The sequence below is a fragment of the Cricetulus griseus genome, chromosome 5, assembly GCF_003668045.3.
Source record: "Cricetulus griseus strain 17A/GY chromosome 5, alternate assembly CriGri-PICRH-1.0, whole genome shotgun sequence".
Lineage (NCBI taxonomy): Eukaryota > Metazoa > Chordata > Mammalia > Rodentia > Cricetidae > Cricetulus > Cricetulus griseus.
The window spans coordinates 106,953,181-106,980,224 of NC_048598.1; the positions used below are offsets into that span (position 1 = coordinate 106,953,181).

At 43.8% G+C, this 27,044-nt stretch overlaps 1 protein-coding gene across 3 annotated transcripts in view; it reads left to right on the forward strand.

Annotated features, from left to right (window-relative positions):
* The first annotated feature begins 3,092 nt into the window (after positions 1–3,092).
* The window catches only part of Ptpn21 (protein tyrosine phosphatase non-receptor type 21), a 57,142-nt gene continuing 33,190 nt past the window's right edge, over positions 3,093–27,044 (forward strand). The window contains exons 1-3 of one of the 3 annotated variants that reach the window (XM_027419602.2): positions 3,093–3,113; positions 7,169–7,525; positions 25,036–25,205. In XM_027419602.2, the coding sequence (XP_027275403.1) occupies positions 7,346–7,525; positions 25,036–25,205 (350 nt within the window). In that variant the 5' untranslated portion in view covers positions 3,093–3,113; positions 7,169–7,345. Of the gene's footprint in view, positions 3,114–3,438; positions 3,663–6,308; positions 6,502–7,168; positions 7,526–25,035; positions 25,206–27,044 lie in introns of those variants that run through there. The other 2 variants (XM_027419600.2, XM_027419601.2) reach the window with 2 other exon arrangements.

Consider the following 27,044-nt stretch of genomic DNA (forward strand, 5'->3'; position numbering starts at 1 on the left):
TAGGCATCATCAATCCATTTGGGTTATACCTTTGTGTAAATTTTCTTACTTAACTTCACCTATTGTTCACAGGATGAGTCCTTGAGGGGGTGGGGCATGCATCTTATTTGTCTTTCTCTATGCAAAGCACCTGGTTTCGAATACAAAATCAAATAGCTTTGCATCAGAATCTACAGATGCTTGGGGCCTTGGGGCAGGCTGAAGTGCTTGCCTCCCATGATGCAAGTCTGGACACCTGATTTCGATCTCGGAAACTCAAGTAAAGATGGATGGAGAGAACCAACTCCACACAGTTGTCCTCTAATCTCTGCACATGCTACACGTCCCTCCACAATAATAATAAGTAAAAAATATTTAGAAAGAATCCCGGAGTATTGGGAAGCGCTGTCACACCAGTCACTGTGGCTATGAGGCTGGCACCCTTTCTGTTGTCCTGCCCATTTAAATGCAAATGTGACCAACAGCATTTTCTTGAGGTCCAAAAGAGCTGATCCTCAAAAATCATCATTCCTGAATGTGTGGGTGTGGTACCTCATGCAGTGTTGAGCGAGGGAGTCAGAGATAAAAAGGTAAAGATGCCAGGCATAAAGGTGATTTCACCTGTTGGGGCCCCTGGGACTAGGGTTACAGATGGTTATCAGCCACCACGTGAGTGCTAGGAATTGAACCAGGATCCTCTGCAAGAGCAACAAGTGCTCTTAACCATGGAGACATCTCTCCAGACCCAAGCATCTCCCATTTATTAGTTCTAATCTTCACCCTCTCTCCTAGGCATCCCTGTCTTTCTAGGATGAAGCAATTCCTTCAGTCTGAATTCTTACAGGGAATGGTAATTAAAATAGTAGTATATGATGGATGGTCACCAAGATACTATAGCAAATGAACTCAACTCCTAAGAAAACACTATTTGAGGAGCTGGAGGTAGTGAAGAGCATGTACTGTTCTTACAGAGCCCCTTATTGGGTTCCCAGCACCCATGTTGGACCTACAACTCTTGTTCTAGGTCCTTCAGTCTTTTTCCAGCCTCCAAAGACATGTGCTCGAATGTGCACACACATACACACAAACAAACATATGCATATGTATAACAATACAACTTAAAAAAATACTACTCAGTGGTTCTCCCAACCAGTTTTCTCCCTGCTTATAATTTTGTCTTTCATCGTTTTATATCAGGGCCTTCTTTCTACAGTTTTGTTAAATATTTACTTTTAATTATATGTATATATGTACGTGGAAGGGGTAGGTACATGCACACAAGGGTAGGTACAGGCAGACACTAGAGGTTTTGGGTGCCCTTCAGAGCTGGAGTTACAGGTTGTGAACCACCTAACATGGGAGCAAGGAGTTGGACACAAGTCCCCTGAAACAACAGTACTTTGCCCATACCTGCTGAACCATCACCATCATCTCTCTAGCACTCTTTCTAATTTGTATTTGTAGATTTTAATAAGAATTACTGCCAGGTGGTGGCTCACATCTTTAATCCCAGTGCCCAGGAGCCAGAGACAGGCAGATCTCTGAGTTCAAGGCCAGCCTGGTCTACAGAGTGAGTTCCAGGACAGCCAAGGCTACACAGAGAAACCCTGTCTTGAAAACCAGAATAATTAACAATAATTTTTGCCTGGTCAACAGCTTGAGTTCCAGGACAACCAAGGTTACACAGAGAAACCCTTTCTTTATATAAAAAAAAAATACCTTCAATTATAGGAGTGTATGAAGTACCACTTTCTGGGTAATAAGATGTAGGCATGTATACATGTGTACATGATAGTCCATATCTCTGTAAAGAAACATAGGGATCAAATAACCATCTTCAGAAAAGCTGGCTGTCTAGCAGGCAGGTCGGGAAGGCTTTCAATTATTTTGTATATGTTGGGGTTGACCTGTATAAATGACCTCACTCCCGTTGGTAGGAAGTGTAAGCTAATGGTGATTTTATGTGTAATACTTGGAAGGGGTTGTCCTCATGCCTTGCCATGGGGATGTTTCTGCCAAATTAACATGACTGAGGGGAAAATAGAACTTAAGTGCCTGGTTGGGAGATGACATTTGTAGACTGAAGAAGTTCAACTCACTTGTCTAAAGCACCACTTGGGTTTTATGGTCATTTTCTATTTTTAAAATTCTTTCATTTTCTTCCCGATTCAATTAACACGTTTTTATTTAGTGCCTACTGTCTGCCCAGTACTGCCCTCGTAATTCTAGGAGATATAAAAGAAGCCACCGTGAAACAATTTTTAATAATCCTGCCAAGTGCGGCAACTACAGGGTGGCAAGAACTGTGCCTTGGAAGTGGAGTCCTGGATTGAGTTGAAGGGCTGACACAAATGGAAAGGGGTCGGAGCTGCCGCTCTGATCCTCTTGATGGGGAGAGAAGGGTGGGCAGGGAGCCATTCTAGATCACCCCTAGAGGTCTGGTAGCTGAATTTCAGGCTAGCACTGGAAAAGGCAACCATGAGAGCAGCTCAAAGGGAAAGAACACGGAGGAGCCGATGCCACATGCCCACGATGAGGGTAGCAAAAATGCAGTATAATGGTCAGCACTAGTAGCTGGGCCTAGAATTGAGTGAAACCTTTCACATGTATTTTACTCACGTTTACTGGATAGAGATCATTCCCAGTTTATTAGGAGAGGAATTAATTCCACTGAGGCGAAGGAATTTGCCTGTAAGGGTTGGAGCTGGGATTTGAATCCAAACAAACTGACCCCGGAGCTTCATTTTGCTCCGGAGTATTCATACAGTTCTCTCGGGGGGGGGGCGGGGGCGCATGTTCCCCAGGAGGTCTCAATTGTCTGGGTTGGGGGTGGGGTCAGTTTCTCAGGTCTCTTTGCCCTCGAGCTACTACTCCCATAGTTACCTTGGGTTTGTCAGTCCTTCCCAGTGGTCCCCAAGGCAAAGCTCAACTATGAGAGCTTTAGGTCTGGAATGGCTTCTCTGGTCACCCTTACTTCTAGAACTCTCCGGCATGCCTCTCTGCTCCCTATCAAGTGGATTCTCTGGGAAGTAGCACCTCCATCCCCATTCCCATGTGTGTCAGCTTTTCACTTCTCTCCATGTTTCGGTTCAGAGTTCCTACGGAGGAGCAGTGTGTACTTACTGGAGGAGCAGGTACTAAAGGGGGGGCGGGTGCAGAACGTCTCGAACCCTCTTCAGCAAAGTACACTAGTAACCCCACTTACTTTACAGACCACCACTCAAGTATAGCACCAAGATCCCTTTCTACCTGGACCCAAAATAACGCCCCCCTCCCTTCCATATATATATTTTTAAAGCTCCGCTTTATTTGGAAACTTAAAATAACTGGTCACACGGTTAAAAACAGCAGCGGCGCGCCCCCTCCCCGGCCGCCGGCCGGGCGCAGCTGTCCGGCCTCCCCCGCGCCCCGCCGCCCGCATTCCAGCTCTCTGAGGTCACGCGCCGCCGCCTCCCCGGATCCGCGCGCCCGGCCTAGGGGGAGGGACGCGGGCCCCGCAGCTCCGATCCCAGCTCCTGAGCTTCCCCAGCGAGTCCCGCAGCGGCCCGGCGGCTGCGGGCAAGGTGCACGGTCAGAGCGCGGGCCCGGGACGTGGACCGGCGAGCAGCGGCCGCGCGGAGGGAGCCCGGGGAGGCGGGACGCAGAGCAGGCGCGCGGCCCCGACCCGGCGGGAGCCGGAGCAGGTGAGGCGCGGGGGACTCGGGCAGGGGCGTAACAAAGAGCGAAGTCTTCCCTTCCCAGGCTCGCTCTGATCTCCTCGAGTCATTTCTAAAAAGAGTCTGGAACTTCTATTCCGCACTCCTCCGCGGATGGCTGCGGCTTAATTCTGGATCAGGGTTTGAAATCTTGGACATATTTGTGCCTCTCGGAATATGTGGAGTGTGAAAGTTGCCCGATAACTTTGGCGACAGGGGCATAAAGGACGGACGGCTTGGCAACTCCTTGTTTCGGTTTGGAGTAAAGCGTCTTTACTCCCGGAGAATTCTTGGATCTGCAAACTTCGACTTGTAGTTTCTGCAAACCCTGATTAGATTGGCTGCTCTGAGAATGCTAGTCTTATTCCCCTACCCCCCCGTACCCCGCCGAGAAAGCCTTATGATAATAGATAATACTAGAAAACATGTTCTGACTATGTACGAGCTGCAAGTGACAACTGCATTATGTCTGTCTAATAGTTACTGACAGGTTTCTTTTCCTTTCCTTTTTAGTTTGGAGCACAGCCATTTCATTCGGAAAATAGTTTTGTCTGTAGGCCATTTAACCATAGATTCTCAATGCGCACACGTTGTTTTGGGAGAAACATAGGATTAACTGAAAGCACTAAAAGATAAAGATGTTCTAAAAATGCCGGATACTTCCTTTTCAATGATTATTTAATGCTAAAGGAATAGTGGCAAAGTTCCATGAACATGTGGCGAGCGACTTAGGGTGGGGTGTCCCGTAAGATTCAGGGTTACAGGGAGTTTGAGAAACCTTTGGAAGGGGATATGGACAAGAAAAATGAAAATGAACTCACTATCAGAAGCAGACCACCTTTTGCAATCTTATGAAGCAGAATTTAACATGCATTTTTTCCTTATTCTGTAATGGATATAGCCTATTTCATTTAGTAGTTGACACCTCAGCTCTCCTCAGAGTACCTTAAATTTCTACTTTTTGGCTGTAATAGTCAAACATAATTTATGACATCATTGAGATATATTCATCAATGATACAATTTGAAGTTACCAAGCAGGACTTTTGCCACAGTGGGTTTTATATGAATATTCAAGAAATCAGACATTCCTAGGAGGAAATACACAGAAACATAACAATCAGATTATAACAGCTGCAAAAAGAAAAAAAATGGCTTTTTCTTATCCCTGATGCTGTAAAACATTTCCAATCTCAGGGCCAATTGGAAAATTGAGTTTACCTAATCAGAACTTAAGTTAATTATTAAGTTATATAGTATAGTACGCTGGTTTTAAGGCATAGTTCCATCTTTATAGTGAAGAAATTAACACATTTGATAGTACCTAAATCCGATGTCTTTCCTTTGGACATACAAATCCTTGTCTTTTTTATACACATTACTTAATGTTTCCAGTTACCACAACTTGTAAGACTGAAATCTACAACTCTATCTCTTGAGATAATACTTTGCATGCTACCCATATTGTTTTGTTTTTAAATTTACAGGGACACGATTGGTGTGCCTTCTGGAGTGGTGTGTGTGTGTGGGTGTGTATGTGTGTGTGTTTGTGTGTCCACTTCATCTGTTTCTACTCTGGGAATAACAAAGAACTTTGAAAAATATTGCATGTAGAGACTCTCTCTTATTATAGTCCCTCCTCCCCATTCTTTCTACGGAGTAATGCTTTTACCCAAGGAAAGTATTCAGCAAATATTAACATAATGCTGTACTTTTCCACTTTTCCCTCTGGTATTCCTCTGCCCCTTGTTTTATCTTCCTGCAATGGTGGCGGGGAGGTCACCTCACTACAGAGCTCTAAAAAGCAAAACAAAAAGTTTAGAAACCTTGACCATGTCCCTATTAGCGATACAGCTCTGAATATAATTATAGATGCCTGTAATCTCCTTAAGGGCAGAGACGGCTTAGGATTCGTCTTAGATTTCCCTCAAGATGCTCACCAGGCTGTCTTGTGCTCCGAGACGCAGTACATATTTGTGGAATGGAATTCCAAGACTTAAGTTTGGCAAAGTCTAAACCTCACTTTCTAGTTCAGTCTTCCCGCAGGCCTGGGTGTTCATAACCTCTGGGGTTGAGTCTCAGACTGTTGAGCAGGACAGAAAGGAAGACTGGGAGTGATGGAGAAAAATCGGAGGATACCCAGCTAGGTCCACGTTAGCGTGAGCCGGAGAAAGCCGCCTCTGTTGAGGCCTGGGTTCTGTTTGCCTGGTGAGGCTTAGGGACAGACTATCCGACCGCACGGCCTCACACCCAGATCCAGTAATCAGCGAGGACCCTGCTCGGCTAAACGATTCATCCCGGGAGGAAGGGGCGGAGGTGAGACTGACAGCAGTGCGAGGGGTGGAAATAACTGAGATTTTTGTCAAATTTTGTGAGAAAAATAACTCTAGTTGACATGAAAATCCCGAGCTGCCGCTCGCCCCCAGTTTACCTCACCGCAGAAGTTACCATCAACAAGTGTGGTTAAAAAACGTAGCGTGTTTTGGGGGTGCCGTTACGTGGATACAGCCTCAAACCGAGCGACCAATCTCTGCCTGCCTGTAGGACTAACGCCGGCCCCTTTAAATCCTCCCTCCTCCGATCACAGGGGGCCGGTCCTTTCGGAGCACGTCCGCCCGGAAACGGGGCCGCAGGCGGAGGGTTCCGGGGCTTGCGAGGCTTCCGACATTCCCGGTTGGCCAGGCAACACGGCTTTGCTTTTATCCAGGGGAGGGGACTCCGAGGATCGGGAGCTGAGGCGCTCTGCTGCGTTTGGCTTCATGGGCTTGTCCAGCCTGGCTTGCCCTCTTTAACCAGGATGGCTTCTAAGGCCTCGCCCTCCTCTTTAGGTGAGCATCTACAGCCTCCCTAGGTGACCCTACCCGGGTCCAGAGCCTACTTTTCAGAAGTGCTATGATTTGAGATCGAGCATCTTTAGGGTGCTTAGAATTTGTTTATACTCACATCTTTGTGGTGGTGTTAATAAAGAACCAGAAGGGGCTTTAGAAAGCCCTGTTAAGCGCCTTATTTCCTTTCAACCTCTCCAGTTGCCATATGTTAGATGGGATCATTCTTCCCATTTGGGGTTCAGGGTTAATTTGCCTGAAGGACCGGGTCTCTTGTTGTGCACTTCATAAACACAATCAGGAACTGAAGACATCTGAGCATTGGGAAACTCGAAAGAGTTATCTATGAAAAAAACAACCCTTCCTCCAAACTCGCAAGATGACAGCTAATGCTTTGGAGTATACACGTGCTGGGCATTGTCTCATTTAATCCGCTGCTATCTCTAGAAGTGAGTGAGGTAGAATGAGGGGTGGGGTCTGACCCTCAGCCCCACCCTCAGCTCTCGAGATAAATTTTTCCTGCCACCTCCCTGCTCCTGTTAGACCTTTCTTCTTCCAGCAGGAAGGCAAAGCTTATTCTTTTTACTCAGTTACAGCATTGTTCTTTTTATTATTGTTGCTGTTGTTTTTAAAAGCAAAGCCCATAGTAACTGCTTTTCTCTTTCCTCAGCGCTGGCGTGGATGCCCCCATCACTTGGCCTTTGGAGACTCAGTTGCTTTTTAATGGCGGCAGCGGCTGTCGGATGAGCAACTGGAGACTTGAGTTGGTTTTGACACCAGAGGGTTGCTTTGGCTTGGCCCCATCACTGCTGGTCCTTCTTGGTCCCTCCACTGTTGAAGGGAGAAGATGCCACTGCCATTTGGACTAAAATTGAAACGCACCCGGCGCTACACTGTGTCCAGCAAGAGCTGCCTGGTTGCACGGATCCAGCTGCTCAATAATGAGTTTGTGGAATTCACTTTGTCTGTGGAGAGCACTGGCCAGGAGAGCCTAGAAGCTGTAGCTCAAAGACTAGAGCTGAGGGAGGTAAGCTGCCAACGAGACTGCAGGTTTCCCTGGCCTGTCTTCCCTCCTTACCTCATGGTTACTGTGTATTCTAGCTACCTGAGACTGGAAGCAAGTCCTGTCCGGGACTGCAGGATGGTGAGCCTGTAAGCTCTCCACCCAAAGAGGAAGGAAGAGCAAAAGTCTTAGTCCGTGGGTGGGGTGCTCCCAGGAGAATTTACAATGTCTATCTTTTTATGCTGCCTAAATCCTCTGCCTTCCATTAAGGCTGTGGAAAATCAAATATACATGTATTTTGGGTTATCCAAGTTCCCACTTATTATTATCCTAATTGGGTCAGTCTGATCAGTTTACTGTCTTCGTGCATGTATGCATGCATACATGTATTTTTAAGGTTTTTTTGTAACCATTGCATTAGACAGCTATAAGGATGCTACTTTAAGAGGAAATATTTTTAAGATTAATTTTTTCATGTGTTTCATGTATATGAGTGGTCTGTCTTCATGCACACCAGAAGAAGGAGTCTGATCCCGTTACAGATGAGTCTGATCCCATTAGAGATGGTTGTGAGCCACCGAGTGGTTGCTGGGAATTGAACTCAGGACCTCTGGAAGAGCAGACAACTGCTCTTAACCTTTGAGCTGCCTCCCCAGCCCCACTTGCATGTATTTATTCATTTGTGCAACATTCATTTTCTATTTTCTGTAGCCCAAGTGGAGACGCTAGAGTCATACCTGAAGTTTGAATTTTGCTTTGCTCACCAACTAGTTCTATAACCTTAGGCGAGTTATTTGATATCTCCGAGCCCCAGTTCCTCCGTCAGACCCATGTGTCTGACAGTGGCGCCTGTTCTCAGAGTGGCTATGCTTTAAAGCACATGTAAAACTATAAGTACTAATTGTCTATTACAGTAATCACAGGAACTTGGACTCTGGGAAATGCCTAATCTCCTGGGTAGGAAGTTGTGGACTCCTCACATATCCCCACAGAGTCCTAAATTTAAAGTTCTGAAAGGACTGTAAAAGAAAGAACTCTAAACTTGGGCACCCTCCCTGTGTTTGGCTGTTTGGACCATGGATAAGGAAAAGAAACAGGCTCTTAAATGACTCATGTTATATTTGGAAATCTCACATAGATATTGTAGTTCATAAGAAATAGGGAATAGATAAACTTTTTTTCTAGGAAAAATCAGTTGGTCATTTAGTTTTGAGACCCTGTAAGTGCCAGCTGTGTACAGAGGTACCAGTAGGTTGCCCCAGTGATGAGACCAGTGAGAAGGTAGGCAGGTGTGAATGTGAATGCTTGTTCTCGTAGGAGTAGGGAGGGAGGGGCAGCAGATGTAAAGCTCCTTGGGGAAAGTAATATCTGAGCTGTGATCTCATTGCTAGGGCAAGGGGTCCTACCAGGCTGCAAATCACTGGTCCTATAAAAGTAACAAAGGCATTTTGTTATTTATAAGATTCCAACTTACCTTGATAGGAATGGGGAAGATAGCGTAGGCTTTTTAAACCAAGGTGTTTTATTGCCTAATTGAGTCCTCTTGAGAATGATTCAACAGTAGATTAGGTGCAGATAGTAGCCATCTGCCTTTGCTTGGGGATGGAGAGAAGATGTGGGAGCTGGAAAGGTTTAGGACCAACACAAACAACTGCTGGGCAAGAGTCAGCCAGGACGCTAGTTGGTCCTCAGGATATCAGTAGACTGTGGGGACTGTAATTAAGAGGAAATACGAAAGAGCTGTGTTCAGTTTGGGACCTGAACACTAGGTTTGAGGTGCCGGTTGATACCACTTGGTGTGAACTGGAGATGTGGAACTGAGAGGTGGATATGCTTTGTGCAGGGCCAGGCAAGAGATCCAGGCTGAAGGAGAGAGGCTTGGGAAACTTGGTTCAGCTAGGTGGATGGAAGCCAGGAGAGGTAAGGCTGTCCCAGGAGCACAGGAGGTGGTAGCCCGCGCTCTGTGTTGAACAGAAGACAGAAGAGCCTTGGAAAGGTAGTATGTAGATGTGCTCTAGTAGGAACAAAGGGCAGCAGTCTGGGAGAGTGGGCCTCACTATCCTGCTTATTTACATTTGTTTGGATCTGTCTACCCCCCTTCGAATTTTGCTTTTTATTTTTATTCTCTATAAAGTTCATCCAAATACACCAGGTCTGCCTACACCCCCGGAGAGTCAGCTTCTTAAGGACTATGGTGTACTTATTTTTATAAGCAGAGCATCAAGTGTGCTAAGTAAATTCAGGAAGATGTGAGCTCACCACCATTGGTTTTTGTTAGTCAAGATGCCCAGGGCTGCGCCATACATCTTTAATCCCAGCACTCGAGAGGCAGTGGCAGGCGGATCTCTGTGAGTTCAAGGCCAACCTGGTCTTCAAAGAGTTCCAGGACAGTCTCCAAACCTACAGAGAAATCCTGTCTTAAAAAGAAAAAAAAAGAAAGAAAAGAAAAGAAAAGTAAGAAAATGTCTAAATAAGCAGCAGCAACCTAGGGAGATTGCCATCTTTTGTTAGAGGCTCCAGCTCAGGAGCTAAACAGCATTATTCGGCTGTGGGGATGCCCACAGCCCAAGATATCTTTTCTTTCTTCTTCTTTTTTTTAAAAAAATTATTGTTATTGAGAGAAGGTCTCCTGTAGCTCAGGCTGGCCTGAAACTCAGTGTGAATTGCTTATCTCCTGCCTCACCTACAGAATGCTGGGACTATAGGAGTGTGCCCCCACAATTGTTCTCTCAGGCCAGTTTTAAACAGAGCAGAGTACACCAAGAGGGACAGCCTGATTCTGAGGGGACTGACTTGTCCTTGGAAAGATCATCTACTGCTTCAGCTTTTAGCCACAGTCATGGTTAGAAAGTTTAGCAAACTTTCTCTTGGAAAGCTGCAGAAGGTCTGCTCTGTATAGTGTAAACAGATGCCTTGGTCACCAGGCCTACCCCTTACAAATGCCTTGTTCAGAAATAATCTGAGTGGGGTAACTAACACCTGTTCCTCTATTGTGTACATCCAGCATGTGTGAGATTCAAATGAGAACGTCCAATGTGTTGGTATCTCTCACCAGCCTCCCTCCAGGCAAGCCCAGAATTATCGTTGTACATTTGGGTGAAGAGTTTTGCTGCTGTCAAATCTAAGCTACTGTGAAAAATGGCTCCTTTTGCTTACTTAAGTATCAGTTTGCTTCCATAATGCAATGATAAGGACTTCACAATAATGCTAGAGCCGGGACTTTAGCATGTATTAGTATTTTACCCTGGAGGTTGGAGCAGAAAGATCTCAAATTGAAGTTTGAGGTTAGCCCAAGCTACACAACGACCCCATTTCAAGAAATCAACCAAAGACACAATGATATAACAAACCTTAATAATCATAATAACAAATAAGTAAAGATTACCCAGTTCACTTAGGATGATACGTAAAATCAGGACAGTTCAGTAACCTATAATGCAATGTGCGACTGCCAAGAGCCCCATGTTTTTGTGCTCTAAGAGCCAGGGTATGAGCCACCTCCAGCCCAAAAGGAGGCTGCAGGGGAGGCAGAGCCTCTGGGAGAGGTGTTGCCCTGAAAACGATATGTTTCAGGGGATGGGAATCCTACTGCCTCCAGAACCAAGCGGGTTCTTTTTGAGTGGGGAGAAATCCCTTCCCTGGGACCAGTGTGTCAAGTGCACTGCTTCAATTTGCCTCTTCAAGACTCTGCTTAGCAAGAGTTCCAGAGACATCAGATTGTGTGCCAGCTCTTGTCACTCGAGTCTATCAGTTACTCAAATTGAGGATTGGTGGTTTAAAAATCTAGTATTCAAATTTTTAATCCCAGCACTTGGGAGACAGAGGAAGGTGGATCGATATGAGTTCAAGGCCAGTCTGGTCTACAGAGCTAGTTCCAGGACAGCTAGGGCTACACAGAGAAACCCTATCTCTACCCCCTCCCTCATCCCCCCAAAAAACAGAAGAAGAAAAAGATATTAAAGTGTGCCATTGAGCAGAGGGCTTGGTGTTAGGAAACTCTCAATGTTTTAGTCATCAGACTTATTATTATTATTATTATTATTATTATTATTATTATTATTATTATTATTATTTTGAGACAAGTCTCATTGTATGCATAGCCCAGGTTGATTCCAGGCATGAGCCACCATGCCCCACCTTTTGTTTTTATTTGTGGTCCCTGTGCTGTGCTTATGTGACCCACGTTGTGGTTGGTGACTGGCTGAATTCTCTGGATGAATTCTTATGTTAATTAACTGGGAGACTGCACGTGTATAGAATATGCTCGCAGCAGCAGGCACTGGTAGCCACACTGCTTGCAGATTTCTAAAATACTGAAATGTAGCCTGCCCTCACAATTGAGCCACTGTTTGCATACAAGCTGATAAAGTCCTTTGTGCAGTGCCCTTGCCCATTGCCTGGCAGCAGAGCTGTAGAATGCTGGGGTTGCTCCTTTCTTCCATTAGGCTTAGTCCAAATCCTAGGCTATGAAAATTTGGACCCAGTTTATATTACTTTCTTTAGAGTATGCCTTTTAGAAAAATTCTTATTTAACAATATTAGCTCATCTTTTTCATGCTACAATGGGTTGTTTTTTTTTTTTTTTCCTCCTTTCGAGACAGGGTTTCTCTCTACCTTTGGAGCCTGTTCTAGAACTTGCTCTGTAGACCAGGCTGGCCTAGAACTCACAGAAATCCACCTGCTTCTGCCTCCTGAGTGCTGGGATTAAAGGTGTGTGCCACCACCAACCAGTGCAATGGTTTGGATTTTAATTAGGTTTATTGCAAGCTTATTTCTTTGTATATCCTGCCTTGACTTGGGGGGTCCTTATATGGTTTAAATTTACGTTCGCTTTTAAAAGTTTTTAAATCCCCAATTAGGATACAGGGAAGTTGTGAAATCCTGGGTGGCGGCCAGGGGTGGAGGGCGGAGTATAGCTTTATAACCTAAATCTTACAAGACATTTTTTTCCTGAACTGTTTCTAAAGGGTGAGTGTGTTTGTGTGCTCACACGCTTGAATGTGTGCACTTACTTCATTCAGCACGTGATCCTGTGTGTAGATGCTTTAGGGAGAATATTCTTTGGTTATTCCACATGTGCATACATACCTAACATGTTTGAAGTTGAGTTAAATGCTAAGCAGCCTCTAGAATTATCCTCAAAACATTTTTTCGAAGATGGATAATACAAACAAAATTTTACCTCTCACATTTTACCTCCTGGCTTGGGGCATTTGCTCACATGGTATGGTTTATTATAGATCTGTATAGAATGAGTTTTAAATAGCATTTAGTGTGTGAAGGACATCAATGTTTTCTGTTTTAACATGTAAGCTGCATTGGAGCAGGATTTTGGTTCCCTGATGTATTTTGGTGTCTAGAATAGTGCCTACCACCTTATACACATAGTTCCTGAATAAATACCCACTTACTTTATACCACAGGATTGGTGTTTTAAACCTAGAATGATAAGTATGATTGCAGTTCATGTGGTCAGCTCTGCTCTGTGATTTCATTTCCTGGAGAGAGTGGAACATTTCCAAAGCTTTGTACGTGGGTACAAAAACACTATTCCTCCCCCTATCCTTTTTTTTTCTTTGCCTCTACTTTTCTTTTCTCTTTCCTTCCTTCTACCTCCCTGTTCTCCTTTTTTTTTTTTTTTTTTTTTTTTTTTTTTTTTTTTGGTTTTTCGAGACAGGGTTTCTCTGTGTAGCTTTGGAGCCTATCCTGGCACTCTCTCTGGAGACCAGGCTGGCCTCGAACTCACAGAGATCTGCCTGCCTCTGCCTCCCAAGTGCTGGGATTAAAGGCGTGCGCCACCAACGCCCAGCACCTGTCCTCTTCTTTACTCCACTTTTTTGCACTTTTGTTCTCTCTTTTTTGTAGGATCTTGCTGTTACTATTCAGGCATCTGTACTGGTCTGTCCTTGGGGTTCTGACAGGATTTGTCCTCAGCTACAGCCACTAAGCCTGTGTACATTCATTACGTTCCCTTTTAAAAGGGCCCTGCCCACCTCCCATCCTTCTCTCTGCCTGTGTCTCCTCTCTCTCTCTCTCTCTCTCTCTCTCTCTCTCTCTCTCTCTCTCTCTCTCGTCTGCCACTCCTGTCCTCAGAGACCAGTCTCCCCTTCCCCATTTTCTCATTCACTTTCCCCCAATAAAAAAGCCCTCCACCAAGACATGGTGTCTTTCTCTAAAGCACCACTTTTTAAAATTACAACACTTGCTATGTAGCTCAGGCTTGTCTCAAACTTGCCATCTTCCTGTCTCAGCCTCTGAAGTATCTCATTGGATGGGCCACTTACTGTACCCAGCTTACCATTTATTTATTTTAAAAGATTATTTAGGTTTATGTTATTCTGTGCATATGCATATTTTTTCTTCATGTATGTGTGTATACCGAATGTGTGTCTGGGGCCCACAGAAGTCAGAAGAGGATGTTAGATTCCCCTGACACTGGCCTTCCTGACGGTTGTGAGCCACTATACAGGTGCTGGGAATCTAACCAGAGACATAAGTGCGCTAAACCACTGAATCATCTCTCTAGCTCCTATTATTTTTTGGTAATGCCAGTGAGTTTATTGAGCTTGCTTATAAAGTATAGGTGAAAGGTTACTTACTGGAGCATGGGTGACGCCAAAGAGAGCTGCATGACACATTTCACTATCACCTTGGGTGTTCTTCTGGAAACATAGGACCACTCTAGTTCTGCTGGCTCTGAGGGAGATAGCTGTGTCTGGCAGGATCAGCCTCCCCACTGATCTAGGAAGTGCTCACAGCCTCGGAGTGTTCCTTTTTAAAAATCAGTCTGTCAGGTGTTCCAGATATCCTTTGCCCTTATCTCCACTGGAATCTGAGAATTTCACGTGCATTTAATGTTTAATCAATTTAAGGGCTAATCGGTGTAGCTCAATTGATAGAGTCTGACATACACAAGACGCTAGGTTCAGTCCCCAGCAAGGCCTAAAACTGAATATGGTGGCACACACCTGTAATCCCAGCCCTTGAGAGGGGGATCAACAAGTAGAAGTTCAAGTTCATCTTGGACCATATAACAAGCTCAAGGCCAGTCTAGGGTACTTGAGACCCTGTCTGAAAGACCAAAACCCAAAGCGCTAATAATAGAAAATATGTGTGCTCTAGCATTGGGATTTTCAGGTGAGAGACAGCAGAGTGACTTGACAGTGTTTGCTCACCAGGGAGTCCTGGGAGTTGAGTTCCGAAGGTTGGAGGGGGCACTAACTCAATTCTGTCACTGTCCTTGAAGAGTTTCTATTTCACTGTATATTCCAGACTGTCCTTCACCCCTCAAGCCTCCTGTCTGAGCTGCTTGACCTTCATTTTGAAAAATTGACATGAGATATTTGTCCCTATTTCTGGAGTAAGAGTATTTCCACATGTGTACTTAGCTTGTAAAGATCAAGCTGAGACACTTAGCATTTTCATCTCCTCAAACGTTTGGCATCTCTGTGTGTTGTGAACCTTTGGATTCTCATTGGTTATTTTGAGATAGTTGTTGATAGTTGTAGGCTATACTTACAGTGATTGTCTATAGATCAACAGAATGTATTTCTCCTTTACCTGTGTTTCCATACTCTAGTCTCTTTCTGTGTGTCCCCACTATGCTACCCAGACATGAATTGCCTCTCAGTATAGGCTCCTTTTTCTCTAAAAATGCCTTTTCCTTCTGTGGCTTTCCTTCATAGGGCTCAGGAAGCCCATTGCCTATTATTAGTATTGGACAACACTTATTTAGTTTTTTTTATTGGAGTAGTTTTTGTTGTTGTTGTTGTTTTTAGATTTATTTAGTTCAATTTTGTGTTTTTCCTGAATGCATACCTTGTGTGTAGTGTCTGTGGGGGGCCAGAAGATCCTTTGGAAGGGGGGTTACAGATGGTAGGGAGCTACCAGGTGGGTGCTGGGAATAGAACCCAGGTCCTCTAGAAGAGCATCCAGTACTCTTAACCCCTGAGCCATCTCTCCAGACCCCCATTTATTAGAGATTTGAGATAAGGTCTCACTCTGTAGCCAGGCTTGCCTGGAATACATTCCCGATAGCCTCCAACTCAGGGTACTCTGCTAGCTTCATTTCCTCGATGGGGCACCTTACTATTAAGGTAAAAGCTCCCAGAGAACAGAGAGGGAGGTTATGCATAAGAGTTCCTTCATTGTACCAGGAGTTGTAGATCAATGTTTGTCTTGTCTACCAGGCATCACCTTTGTGCCCATCTGGACGGTGAGCATGATGCAAATCTACAGTGTCTGAACTGGTGACTCACACTTCCTTTAAACATTAATTGAGTTCCTAGGACGTTTATTTATTTATTGAGCCTTCTATTTCATTCTTCTTGTCAGATATGCACCCTACCTCAATATGACATTTTCTCTTGTAATAACAAAGACTCTCTATTTCCTTATAGCATGCTGGGCTTGCAGATATTTTCCTATCCCATTCTTCAAGCAACTTGTGCTCTGACAGATGTTAAATAGATTGCCTTTATAGTTAACTTTTCTTTTGTTTCTGTCCTCACTTTGGTGTTGGGGATTAGACACATGTTCTTGAGCACACAAAGCCAGCACTGTGTCTCTGAGCTTCTTCCTGGCTTATTTGTTTATGTAATTTTGGGAATTTTCAGATAAAAGTCTCACTCTGTAGCCTAGGATGGCCTAGAACTCACCCAGGCTAGCCTCCAATTCAGGGCAGTTTGCCTACTGCGGCTGGAATTACAGATTCTGGGCTCTTTTTGTTTGTTTGAGCTTTATTTATTTGTGTGTGTGTGTGTGTGTGTGTGTGTGTGTGTGTGTGTGTGATGATATTTTGTTTATGATCTAACAAATAAAGCTTGCCTGAAGATCAGAGTGCAAAGCCAACTACACTAGTTAGCCATAGAGGCCATGCAGTGGTGGTGCACACTTAATCCCAGCACTCAGGACAGATCTCTGTGAATTCAAGACCACCCTGGACCACATGAAATTGATCCAGTCTAAAAGAGAAACAGCTCACACAAAGGTGATCCCAGCACTTGGAATTCCACACCTTTAATCCCAGCACTAGGGAAGTGGAGACAGGAGTGATACAGCTGGACTGAGAGAGGAATGTAAGGTGGGAGGAGACAAGAGATGCAGTGTGGTGCAGTCTTAGCAGCAGTTAGTCTGAAGCAGTCTGAGTTTTAGTAGAGATGGATGCAGTCCAGGCAGTCAGTCTGAGGATTCAGTCTGAGGACAGGAGCTCCCCTTTGGTCTGAGTATAGAATTCTCTGCCACTCTGCTTCTCTGATCTTCAGCTTTAACCACTATATTTTACCTAGATCCGCCTGCCTCTGCCTCCTGAGTGCTGGGATTAAAGGCATGTGCCACCACCACCCTGCAGCCTTGAGTTCTTGATCCTCCTGTCAGTACCTTCCAAGTAATGGGGTGATAGGTGTGGGCTATCATGTCTGGCATGAGGAGTGTCATCTGTAGGCAGCAGAGATGGCCCTGTGGTTGAGAATGCTTGCTGCACTTCAGAGGACTAGAGTTCAGTTCCCAGCACCCACAGGGCAGCTCACAACCACCTGTAGCCACAGTTCCCAGGGGATCCTTCCAGGACATCTAATAACCCCTTCTGGCCTTCTTGGCACCAGGCATGCACGTAGTATACATATATGTGCACAGGCAAATATAAAATAATATACAAAAATGAATCTTGAAGAAAACATAGGCCCAAAGGGTCTCAAATTTATAAGACTTAAAAATGGAAGCCAAAACAAAAAACCCATAGTCCATTTATTGGGATGAGATCCAAGAATGGTCCTATGGTAGAGCAAACTGGTTAACGGTCAAGGAACGAGAAACTCTGGCTTGCCCTCAGTTTTGTGAGTTCTAACCAAAATGACTTCTGTACAGTAGCACACAGAATAAACTTGCCTTTGTTGTGAAACTTCATGTACTTATCTTGATTATATTGCTCTTATCTTTGGGGAATAAAATGTTTATATATGTTAAAATTTTCTATTTAATCCTAGTTTACTCTTTAGAAACATGTTGGTATTTTAATCCTAAAATCTAATGTTCTTCTAGGGTGCATTTTTTTAAATTAAATAATGTATTCATTTATTTTACATCCCAACCAGTTTCCCCTCCCACTACTCCTACCATTCCTTACCCCGAGCCCCAGGCCGTTCCATTCCTCTGTTTCTGTTCAGAAAGGGTGTCAATAGAGCACGGCATATCAAGTTGGGGTAGAACTCCTACCCTCATATTAAGGCTTGGTAAGGCAACCCAGTATGAGGAATAGGTTCCTTCTAGGGTACATCATAGCCAGGGTACCACCTACATTGCTTATTTATCTTCGCTCCCAGGACACAGTCCTGGGAGAACAGGGACTCTGTTCTCTGCCTCAGTGCTGTTTGCTTGCACCCAGGATAGCATTTGACATCTAGGAGGCGATCAGTTAATGTGAGCTGAAGGAGTCCAATGAATTTAGGACAGCTAAGAAATATAGATAGACTTGTTTTGTTTTTATAATTAACTGAGCATTGCCTGGGATCAGACCACATAGCTTGTTCCGTGGTATGGCAGTGTTTTACAACTTAGCTACATCGGCAGCCCAAGGATTTCCTTTTTCTTTTTTAGTACAGGGGATGGGACTTGCTAGTCCCAAGATTAGAGTTTCATATTTATCTCCTTTGCAGTGGTCATATGCTTTGTAGTATCTGATTGAGATTGTAAATGGGAAAAATGAGAGCACTTTATCCAAGTAGATAGTCGTCCTGTTCCTTCCTTGGACTTCCTTTGAATACATCTCCAAATTTGGCTTATCATTTCATGCTGTGCTGAAACATTAGAGCGATAGTAGAAGGAACTTGGACCCTCAGAGAGTTCAGTTACTTGGACTTCAGTTTGATGAAATGGAGTCTAATTATGTTATTTTCCCGAGTCTTCATTGATATGTGACAGTGTTCTGATATTGTATATTGCCATATTGCCTATGAAATAAAGGGTACGCAGTTTGGTTAAAGTGAGAAGAAAATGGAGAAAAACTAAGCAGAAAGGGGAGGGGCTGTCACGTTGAGGCACTGTGACCACTGCCACCTGATAGAAGGAAGAGACTCCATGCTTTATTATTTATGGCAGACTCCGTGGGGCGGGCAGCTCAGGGCTGGAATTAGCTTAGAGCTTGCTAACCACCTTTGTTAGGTGATCCCTGCTTGGGATAGACTTTATCTTGGGCTGTCTCCTCTCCTCTCTGTCCTGATGAAGGACTTCAAACTTCAGCTGGCCGAAGAAAGGCACCAAAATAAAATTATATTTGCAATTTTACATGGGATTAGCTTTTATTAAACACAATGCATTAGTGGCTCTAAAAACCCTCCAGCTAATTTGTGTATCTCTCTGGTCTATTTTAAAAATAGCACAGTCAAAAAGAGTCTTAAAATAATTAGACAAGAAATGACCTGGGAGTAAGGAAGAGGTTTGCATTCTGTTAGGATTTGAACCTGCTTAGAACAGCTGGTCTCTCTCTGTCCCTTCAAGTGAGGCAACCATATTGTCTATTTAACGTTGTTTTTGCTCTAGCTACATGGCAGGCAGCTATTTACCAATTTAGGAGAGCAGTCGTGAGAATTTTTAAACAACTATGAAGAAGTCGTCAAATATTTTTAAAGGTTATGGTTTCATGTCTCTTTGAAACAAGCTGGGAAAGAAAAAGAGAATGTAAAATATCCGACACTGAAAAAGCTTTATAGAAATCTAGCTAGCAGCTGGGCATTGGTGGCACACGCCTTTAATCCAAGCACTTGGGAGGCAGAGGCAGAGGCAGGCGGATCTCTGTGAGTTCGAGGCCAGTCTCGTCTCCAGAGAGAGTGCCAGGATAGGTCCAAAGCTATAGAGAAACCCTGTCTCAAAAAACCAAAAAAAAAAAAAAAAAAAAAAAAGAAAGAAAGAAAGAAAGAAATCTAGCTAGCAATCGCTGTATATAAATTTATGTGAGGATTCCAGAAACTTCAGTGCTTGAGAGGCTTCAGTTAGGATTCGTTTTCCACAAGAGCAGACAGAAAGAGTCATCTGCAAGAGTTTCTTATCAAGTGAAGGCTCTTACCAAGAAAGTTCTGGAAGGTGGGTATAAGAAATGAGGGAGACGTGAACAGAAAGCCAGTGATTAAGGGTAGTTGCAAGTCACAGAGTTCTTGTGGTTCTCCATGCCCTTCTGAGAAAGGCAGAACGCTTGGAGCTTGCTGAGGGGAGTCCCTTGTTCAAAGCTGGTTGACATAGGTCCTGGAGTGGGAATACTGAGTGGAAACTGCCCTGAGGCAGAGCTCTACAGAGGAAATGCAGTTAGCCTCCATGTTCCTGGCAGACAACACTTTCAGAAGACCCATAAACAAGGGTAGGTACCAAAAGAACAAGAGTGCAAAAACTTGTGTCTTTGGCTTTGGAAAAATCTGCTGCTTGTGGTTACAGGTGAAGAAACTACAGTTAATTTGAGTATTGTGAAGCTTGACAGAAAGCCATTCTTCTAACACTCTGGATAACTTTGTTGAATAAGTACAGCTTGTCATTGTTTTAATGTCACTGCTGATCTCTGGAAATATTTATAACTTTCTCCACCTCCCTTTTTGTTGATGTTTTTGTTATTTTGAGACAGGCTTTCACTGTAGCCCAGTTTTCCCTGAAGCTCACTATATAGTCCAAGCTGGTCTTGAAACCACGTTCTTTTTTTGAAAGATTTTATTTAATTATGTATACAGTCTTGTGCCTGCATGCCAGCTGAGGATACCAGATCTCATTCAAGGTGGTTGTGAGCCACCATGTGGTTACTGGCAATTGAACTCAGGACCTCTGGAAGAACAGCCCGTGCTCTTAACCGCTGAGCCATCTCTCCAGCCCTTGAAACCACGTTCTATTGCTTCCTGAGTGCTGAAATTGTAGGTGTATGGCCACTGTATATGGCTATTTAAATTTTTGTGTTTGATGAACTAGCCAAGTCCAGCTGTACTTAAAGGAAAAAGTAATAGACACTGAGTAAGTTTAAGATCCTTTCATTTTAGTTATAAGTGATGATGATATGCTTTGGGAGACTAGGGGGTCTTTTGAGTCTGGGTCTCACTATATAGCCCTAGTTGGGAACTTACTGTATAGACCAGGCTGGCCTTGAACTCAAGAGATCCACTTGCCAAATACTGGGATTAATGGCCATCTGCCACTGTGCTTGGCTAAGAGTTGATATACTTAATTTTAAAAAATAAATTAATTTTATTATTTTGTGTATGTGAATGTTTTGTCTACTTTTATGTCTGTGTACCATGATCATGCAGTGCCTGAAGAGACCGGAAGAGGGCACCAAATACCCCCTGGAACTGGAGTTACAGATGGTTGTGAGCCTCCATGTGGGTGCTGGTTATGAAACTGGGGCTATATGGAAGAGCAGCCAGTGCTCTTAACCAATGATAATCTCTACAGTCCCAAAAGAGGATATGCTTTTATGACCCAAACTGTTTTCACCCCTATGGCAGGTCTACTCTGGGCTTAATATCGTTATGGAAAAAAAAGTTTGAATGCAAAGCAGAGATGGGAGGATTGTGAGTTTGAGGCCAACTTGGTCTACTTGGTAAATTTGAGGTCATCTTGCATTGCATAATGAGACCCTTTCTCTCAAACAAAACTAAATGTAAATGTGTAATAAGTGCCTAAAAGTAGTGTGCATAATAGACCAAGCATGGTATGTGTTCCATCCAAAATGTGGATCCTAGGATGGAAGACAGAATTAACATGCATGTTTTAAAAAAGTATTGTAGCCAATCTAAATTATTATCACTATTTTTCCCGAGACAGGGTTTCTCTGTGTAGCCCTGGCTGTCTTGGAACTCACTGTGTAGACCAGGCTGATCTTGAATCTGGAGATCCCCCTGCTTCTGCCTCCCAAGTGCTGGGATTAAATGTGTTTGCCACCACTGCCTGGCTCATCCAAAATCTTGAAATTATAATTGGAAAAGATTTTTGGAGGAAGAAACCAAAAATTAATTTTTGCTGGTATTTGGCAGAGTGGGCAAAACTAAATCATCCCTCAAAAATAGGGAGGCATATGGCCAAAATATATTACATGAAAAATTTAAAAAATGTAACTAAAATTAAAAAAAATAAAGACAAATATAATGTTCTTCTCACAGCAACATGTATTCATGTGGTTTTCCATCCATCCTCCATGCTGGAGTTCTGAGTTATTGTATGCTCAAGAAAATAGGTTGAGGGCTGGAGAAATGGCTCAGAGGTTAAGAGCACCGACTGCTCTTCCAGAGGTCCTGAGTTCAATTCCCAGCAACCACATGGTGGCTCACAACCATCTGTTATGAGATCTTGTGCCCTCTTCTGGTGTGCAGTTATACATGGAAGCAGAATGTTGTATACATAATAAAAGAAAAGAAAATAGGTTGAACTGATTTCTTTCAGTTCACAGCTAGCATCTGCCTACTCGAAAGCAAACCTAGAACTTGGGACTGGAAGCATCAAGCCCTTTGTATTAAGCAAGGTGGGTTTTTTGTTCTGTAAATTACAGAAGGTAAGAATAGTAGTTGCTTTCTCATAAATGTGATACATTGGTGACAGAAAACAACAATGATTCTGGACTTTTCCCTCATTTTCATCATGGATTACAAAAAAAAAAAAATGATACCCACACAGTTTTTCAAGCATAGGTGTGTGTGTGGCAGGGGTGCGGCTGGGAGCTCTCCCTATGTAGCTCAGGCTGGCCTGGAACTCACTTTGTAGTTCAGACACAAATTTGTGATTCTCCTGCCTCCACTTCAGGAGTGCTAGGCTTATAGGCTTATAGGCTTCACCTGTGTACAACTGCCTACATAATGTTGGAGGATGGTGTGCTACACTGTAATGCTTTTCAATTTTTAATGGCATAAGAATGACCTAGGAACTTAATAGCTTCTTAGGGCCTCAGAAACTATGTAATTCTGTTAAGGGTGGCCTGTGGACAGTGAGTAGAGAGATGCTGCTCTGTAGACTATGGCCTTGAACTCACAGAGATCCACCTACCTCTGTCCCCAAATTAAAGGCCTATGCCACCAATGCCCATCGTGATAGACTAATATTGAGTTGTGTTTTTTCTTTGTAAAAAATGATAAGAATAGGCCAGGCATTGGTGGCACACGCCTTTAATCTCAGCACTCGGGAGGCAGAGGCAGGCAGATCTCTGTGAGTTTGAGGCCAGCCTGGTCTCCAGAGCGAGTGCCAGGATAGGCTCCAAAGCTACACAAAGAAACCCTGTCTTGAAGAACCAAAAAAACAATGATAAGAATATCCATGGAAATTAATTTCTTGAATGTTTAGATTTATTTTTATGTGTATGAGTATTTTGCCCATATACATGTATGTTTACCATGTATCTGCTTGCTGCCCTCAGAAGTCAGAAGAGGACATGGGATCCCCTGGAACTGGAAGTTAGATGGCTGTGAGTGACCTGGGTCCTCTGTAAGAGTAGCCAGTGCTCTTAAATGCTGAACCATCTTTCTGGCCCATTAAAATGCACTCCTTTAATCTCAGCACTTGGGAGGCAGAGGCAGGCCAATCTTTGTGAGTTCAAGGACAGCCTGGTCTACAAAGCAAGTTCCAGAACAGCCAGGACTATAACCCTGTCTTGAAAAACCATACACACACACACACACACACACACACACACACACACACACACACACACACACACACCTTTTTCTGAGACTGGGCTTACTTTATAGCCCACGTACAATCCTTCTGCCTCTGACTTCCAGGCCCAAGCTACTATGCCCAGCTTAATGCATTTATTTGTTTGTTTATTTATTTCAATTTTTGAGGTGGGTTTCACTATGGATCCCACCAGAATGGCCTTAAACTCACTGTGCAGCCATGGCAGACAGGTCTTGAACTCATTGAAGTCTTCTTGCCTCAGCCTCCTAAATACTGGGATTTATAGGCGTTCAACACCATGCCTGACTTAAAGTTCATTTTTTATTTTAGTAAGTATTGTAGGTCAAATAAAATAGCCTGAGTTATTTTATTTTTAAGTTCTACTGATGCTATGAAGTTAAACTACCCAGTATAATTATAGCAGCCGTTTCATTTGAGAGCATTAAAATGGAATAATGCCGAGAAGTACAGCTCCCTAGTGGCACTGGCCACATTTCAGGCACTCAGTTGCCACCTGCAGCTGGGGGCTGCTCCTTTGGACAGTACAGATGTAGAACGTGTTCATCATTGTACAAGCTTCGATTTGACAGTGTTGCTCTAGAGTCTAGAATAGCAGTGTTGTTCCAATGGCCTTGATCCGTGAATTGATTTTGAGATAAATGTTAGCAGTGATTAGAGGCTTCCATTTCCTCTGTTAAGAGCTTTCATAGATGCTCAGGTTGACCCGGCCAGGGCTGCTATCGACTTACACTAATAGTTTTATTATACAACAAGTGTAATCTGAATGCTAATTTACTCTGTGGTGTGTGTGTTGGGATTGGGGGGGTGGTGGTAAGACAGTCTTGGTATGTAGGTAGCCCTGGCCTTGAACCTGTAGCAATCTGTTGCCTTAGCCTTTCAGGTACTAGGGTCACAGGCATGTGCCTCCATGCCTGGCTGTGGTCCAAAACATCAAACTCTTTGAGTTAGTAATCCAATTAGGTCACTTTCTTGTACTAGGTGTGATTTTTTTTTTTTAAATGTGGGATCTGTGTTTGTATGAGAGAGAATGATAGGAACACAAAGGAGAGTGGAGAGAAAGGGAGGGGAGAGAGAGAGAGAGAGAGAGAGAGAGAGAGAGAGAGAGAGAGAATGAATCTCCATCTACATTCTTTTATTTAGTTCAAAGTTCATCCTTCACACTAAACTATTAATTTAAAACATCCCGGTCACTTTGAATTTATATCTGATGCAATCTGGCAGGCAAGGTAGAGCTCTGGTTGCATCTGTTATTAAAATTTCTGACATTTACATGAAGTAGTTTTATTTATAGAAGCCAAATCCCAAAATAGTGAAAAGTTGGGTTAGCACCATGGTTTAGAATTACACTGGGTAGGGGACTACTTAAAGTTTTTTAAGTTATGTTAGTAATAGGGCTGCTGAGATGACCCAGAGGATAAAATTTCTTGGCATGATGGCCCAACTACCTGAGTTATATTCCCAAGAACCCATTGTAGAGAAAAAGAACCAACTCCTAAAACTCGTCCTCTGAATTCCACACTGGTGCACACACATGAACACGCATAAACACATTAGTTATTTTAATAATGGTAATTTTAGTGTTTTGGTAATAGAAAAATTAGGTTTTTTTTTTTTTTTCTTTTTCTTCAGCATTTTTGTCGTTAGTTCAAGAAAAGACTTACAATTATCTTTTTTCCCTGCCTCTATTTCCTGAATACTATTTTCTAGATGGAACTTGGCATTCCTTTTTTTTTTTTTTTTTTTTTCCTGTAGGCCTTGGCTTTTGTCCCTTTCTGAGAGGCAGTAGGAGGCCACTGCCACTTGGTCCTGGGTCTTTGGTGGTGGAAATCGCCGGAATCTTTGTGTGCATGACTGCCTGCTTCAGTGACCTTCCTTCCTTCCAGGTCACTTACTTCAGCCTCTGGTACTACAACAAGCAGAACCAGCGTCGCTGGGTGGATTTGGAGAAACCCCTGAAGAAGCAGTTGGATAAGCACGCTTTGGAGCCCACTGTCTACTTTGGAGTGGTGTTTTATGTGCCTTCTGTTTCCCAGCTGCAGCAGGAGATCACCAGGTGAGGTGTCCCCTGGCACTGCCTGTGTTTAGAAAGTAGTCCAGTGAGGTCAGAAGAGTGAAGGCGAGGTCAAAGGCCCTCGGGATAAAAGCCTGTGACCGACTTTGCCCTCCAACCGGCATTTTTAGTCACCACATTACTAGGAGGGTCTGGAATGCGGTGTGTCAGATTGAATTATGGTTCACTGGGCCCAAAGGCACAGGAAGAGGCTCGGCTCACCCTGGTGGTGAGCTCTTGTGATACCCTCTTTAATGCTTCTGCTGTTCTGTTTCTGGTTCCTTGTAATAAGGAAACAGGAGAGGAGAGATTTAAAATGTGTAGTCAGAAACCCTGTGTTCTCTCCTCAAGGAACTGGCAAGTTCTTATAATTCTGACTCCAGGGCTGTATTCTGTCAATGTGTTGGGGCTAACATGGGGACAGAGGGGACACAGAGAGAGAAGACATTTATGGTCAGAGGACACTGGAGGTAAATACACTTAGAGGGGCAAAAGTGGAAGGAAAGGCCAGCAGAGGGACTATGTGTCCTGCTTTGTTTCATCCTCCTGGGTCACATGGGCTCTGTTTCACGCAAATAGATATTGACTCAGAGCATGCCCCTTCTGTGCCCTCTACTGTCCCCTTTTGTGGCTCTTCCCATCCCATCAGTTACCTTTGTCCCCCCACGAATTTCGTTTCTGCTTTCATGTTCTCCTACATAAATGACCTGGTTGAGAAATGAGAAAAAAGCATGCAGTATTTGTCTTTTGGAGATTGACTTAATTCTTCTAATACGATTAACTCTGGTTACACCCATTTTCCTTCAAATACCATGACTTCACTGTTCCTTATGCTTAAAAAAAAATCCCTTATATCTATATTCACCAGTCTCTTTATCCATTCCTCTCTTGATGGACACCTAATTGGGTCTAGAAGTTAGCAATTATGAATTCTTTTTAAAGTTTCCTGAAGATAAAACAACATAGTGAGAAAAGTTGATTTTTCAGCTTTGGGTGGAGCTCTGCACCTGTGGAGGACACCTCGTGACGCACTTAGGGCCCATGCTTTCTCCTCCAGCAAACTAAGAAATAAAAAAAAAAAGAAATACAGCTGGGCCGTGGTGGTGCACACCTTTAACCCAAGCACTTGGGAGGCAGAGGCAGGCCAGTCTCTGAGCTGGAAGCCAGCCTGGTCTACATGGCAAGCGAGTTCCAGGATAGCCAGGGTTACACAGAGAAACCCTGTCTCCAACCCAACCCCCCAACCCTCGTCCTCCCCCACACACACCAAAAAGAAAAAAAGAGAGAAGAGGGAGGAGGGGGAAAGAAATACAAACTTTAAATGCTTGAGTTTGCCCAAGATGTCTGAAACTTAGCACTCCTTTATCTTTTAAATCCCACTTAATAACTTTACTTTGGAGCCAGGCTGGGCCATGTCAGCATCCTAAACATCATGTACCTTTTATCTCTTCTCCTATATCATATTCATCTGACTCCGTGAAGCTCTGGGATGCCCGAGACTGGAGTGCACTTTGTCTACCCCATGCTATCTTAGGATTTGCTTATAGATCTGTTTCGGTGGTTGGAATCACAGCCTCCTATTATGGCTATTTGAGTTTGTGTCGTATCTTCTTTCTACATCTTAAGTCCATGTTTTCTTTGGCTTTACCCTCCATTTGAAGGCTATAATGCCCTGCAGATAGTAAGAATTGCTGCCGCCTCATGCTTGTGGAATGCTACTTGAATGTGCCAGGCGATTATCAGAAGACACTAGAAAACCGAGGTCACCTAGTGGGTACAGGCACAAACGGACTGTGAACAGGTCTGAAATATAAATATTGAGGAGAGAAGTGGAAGCCAGAA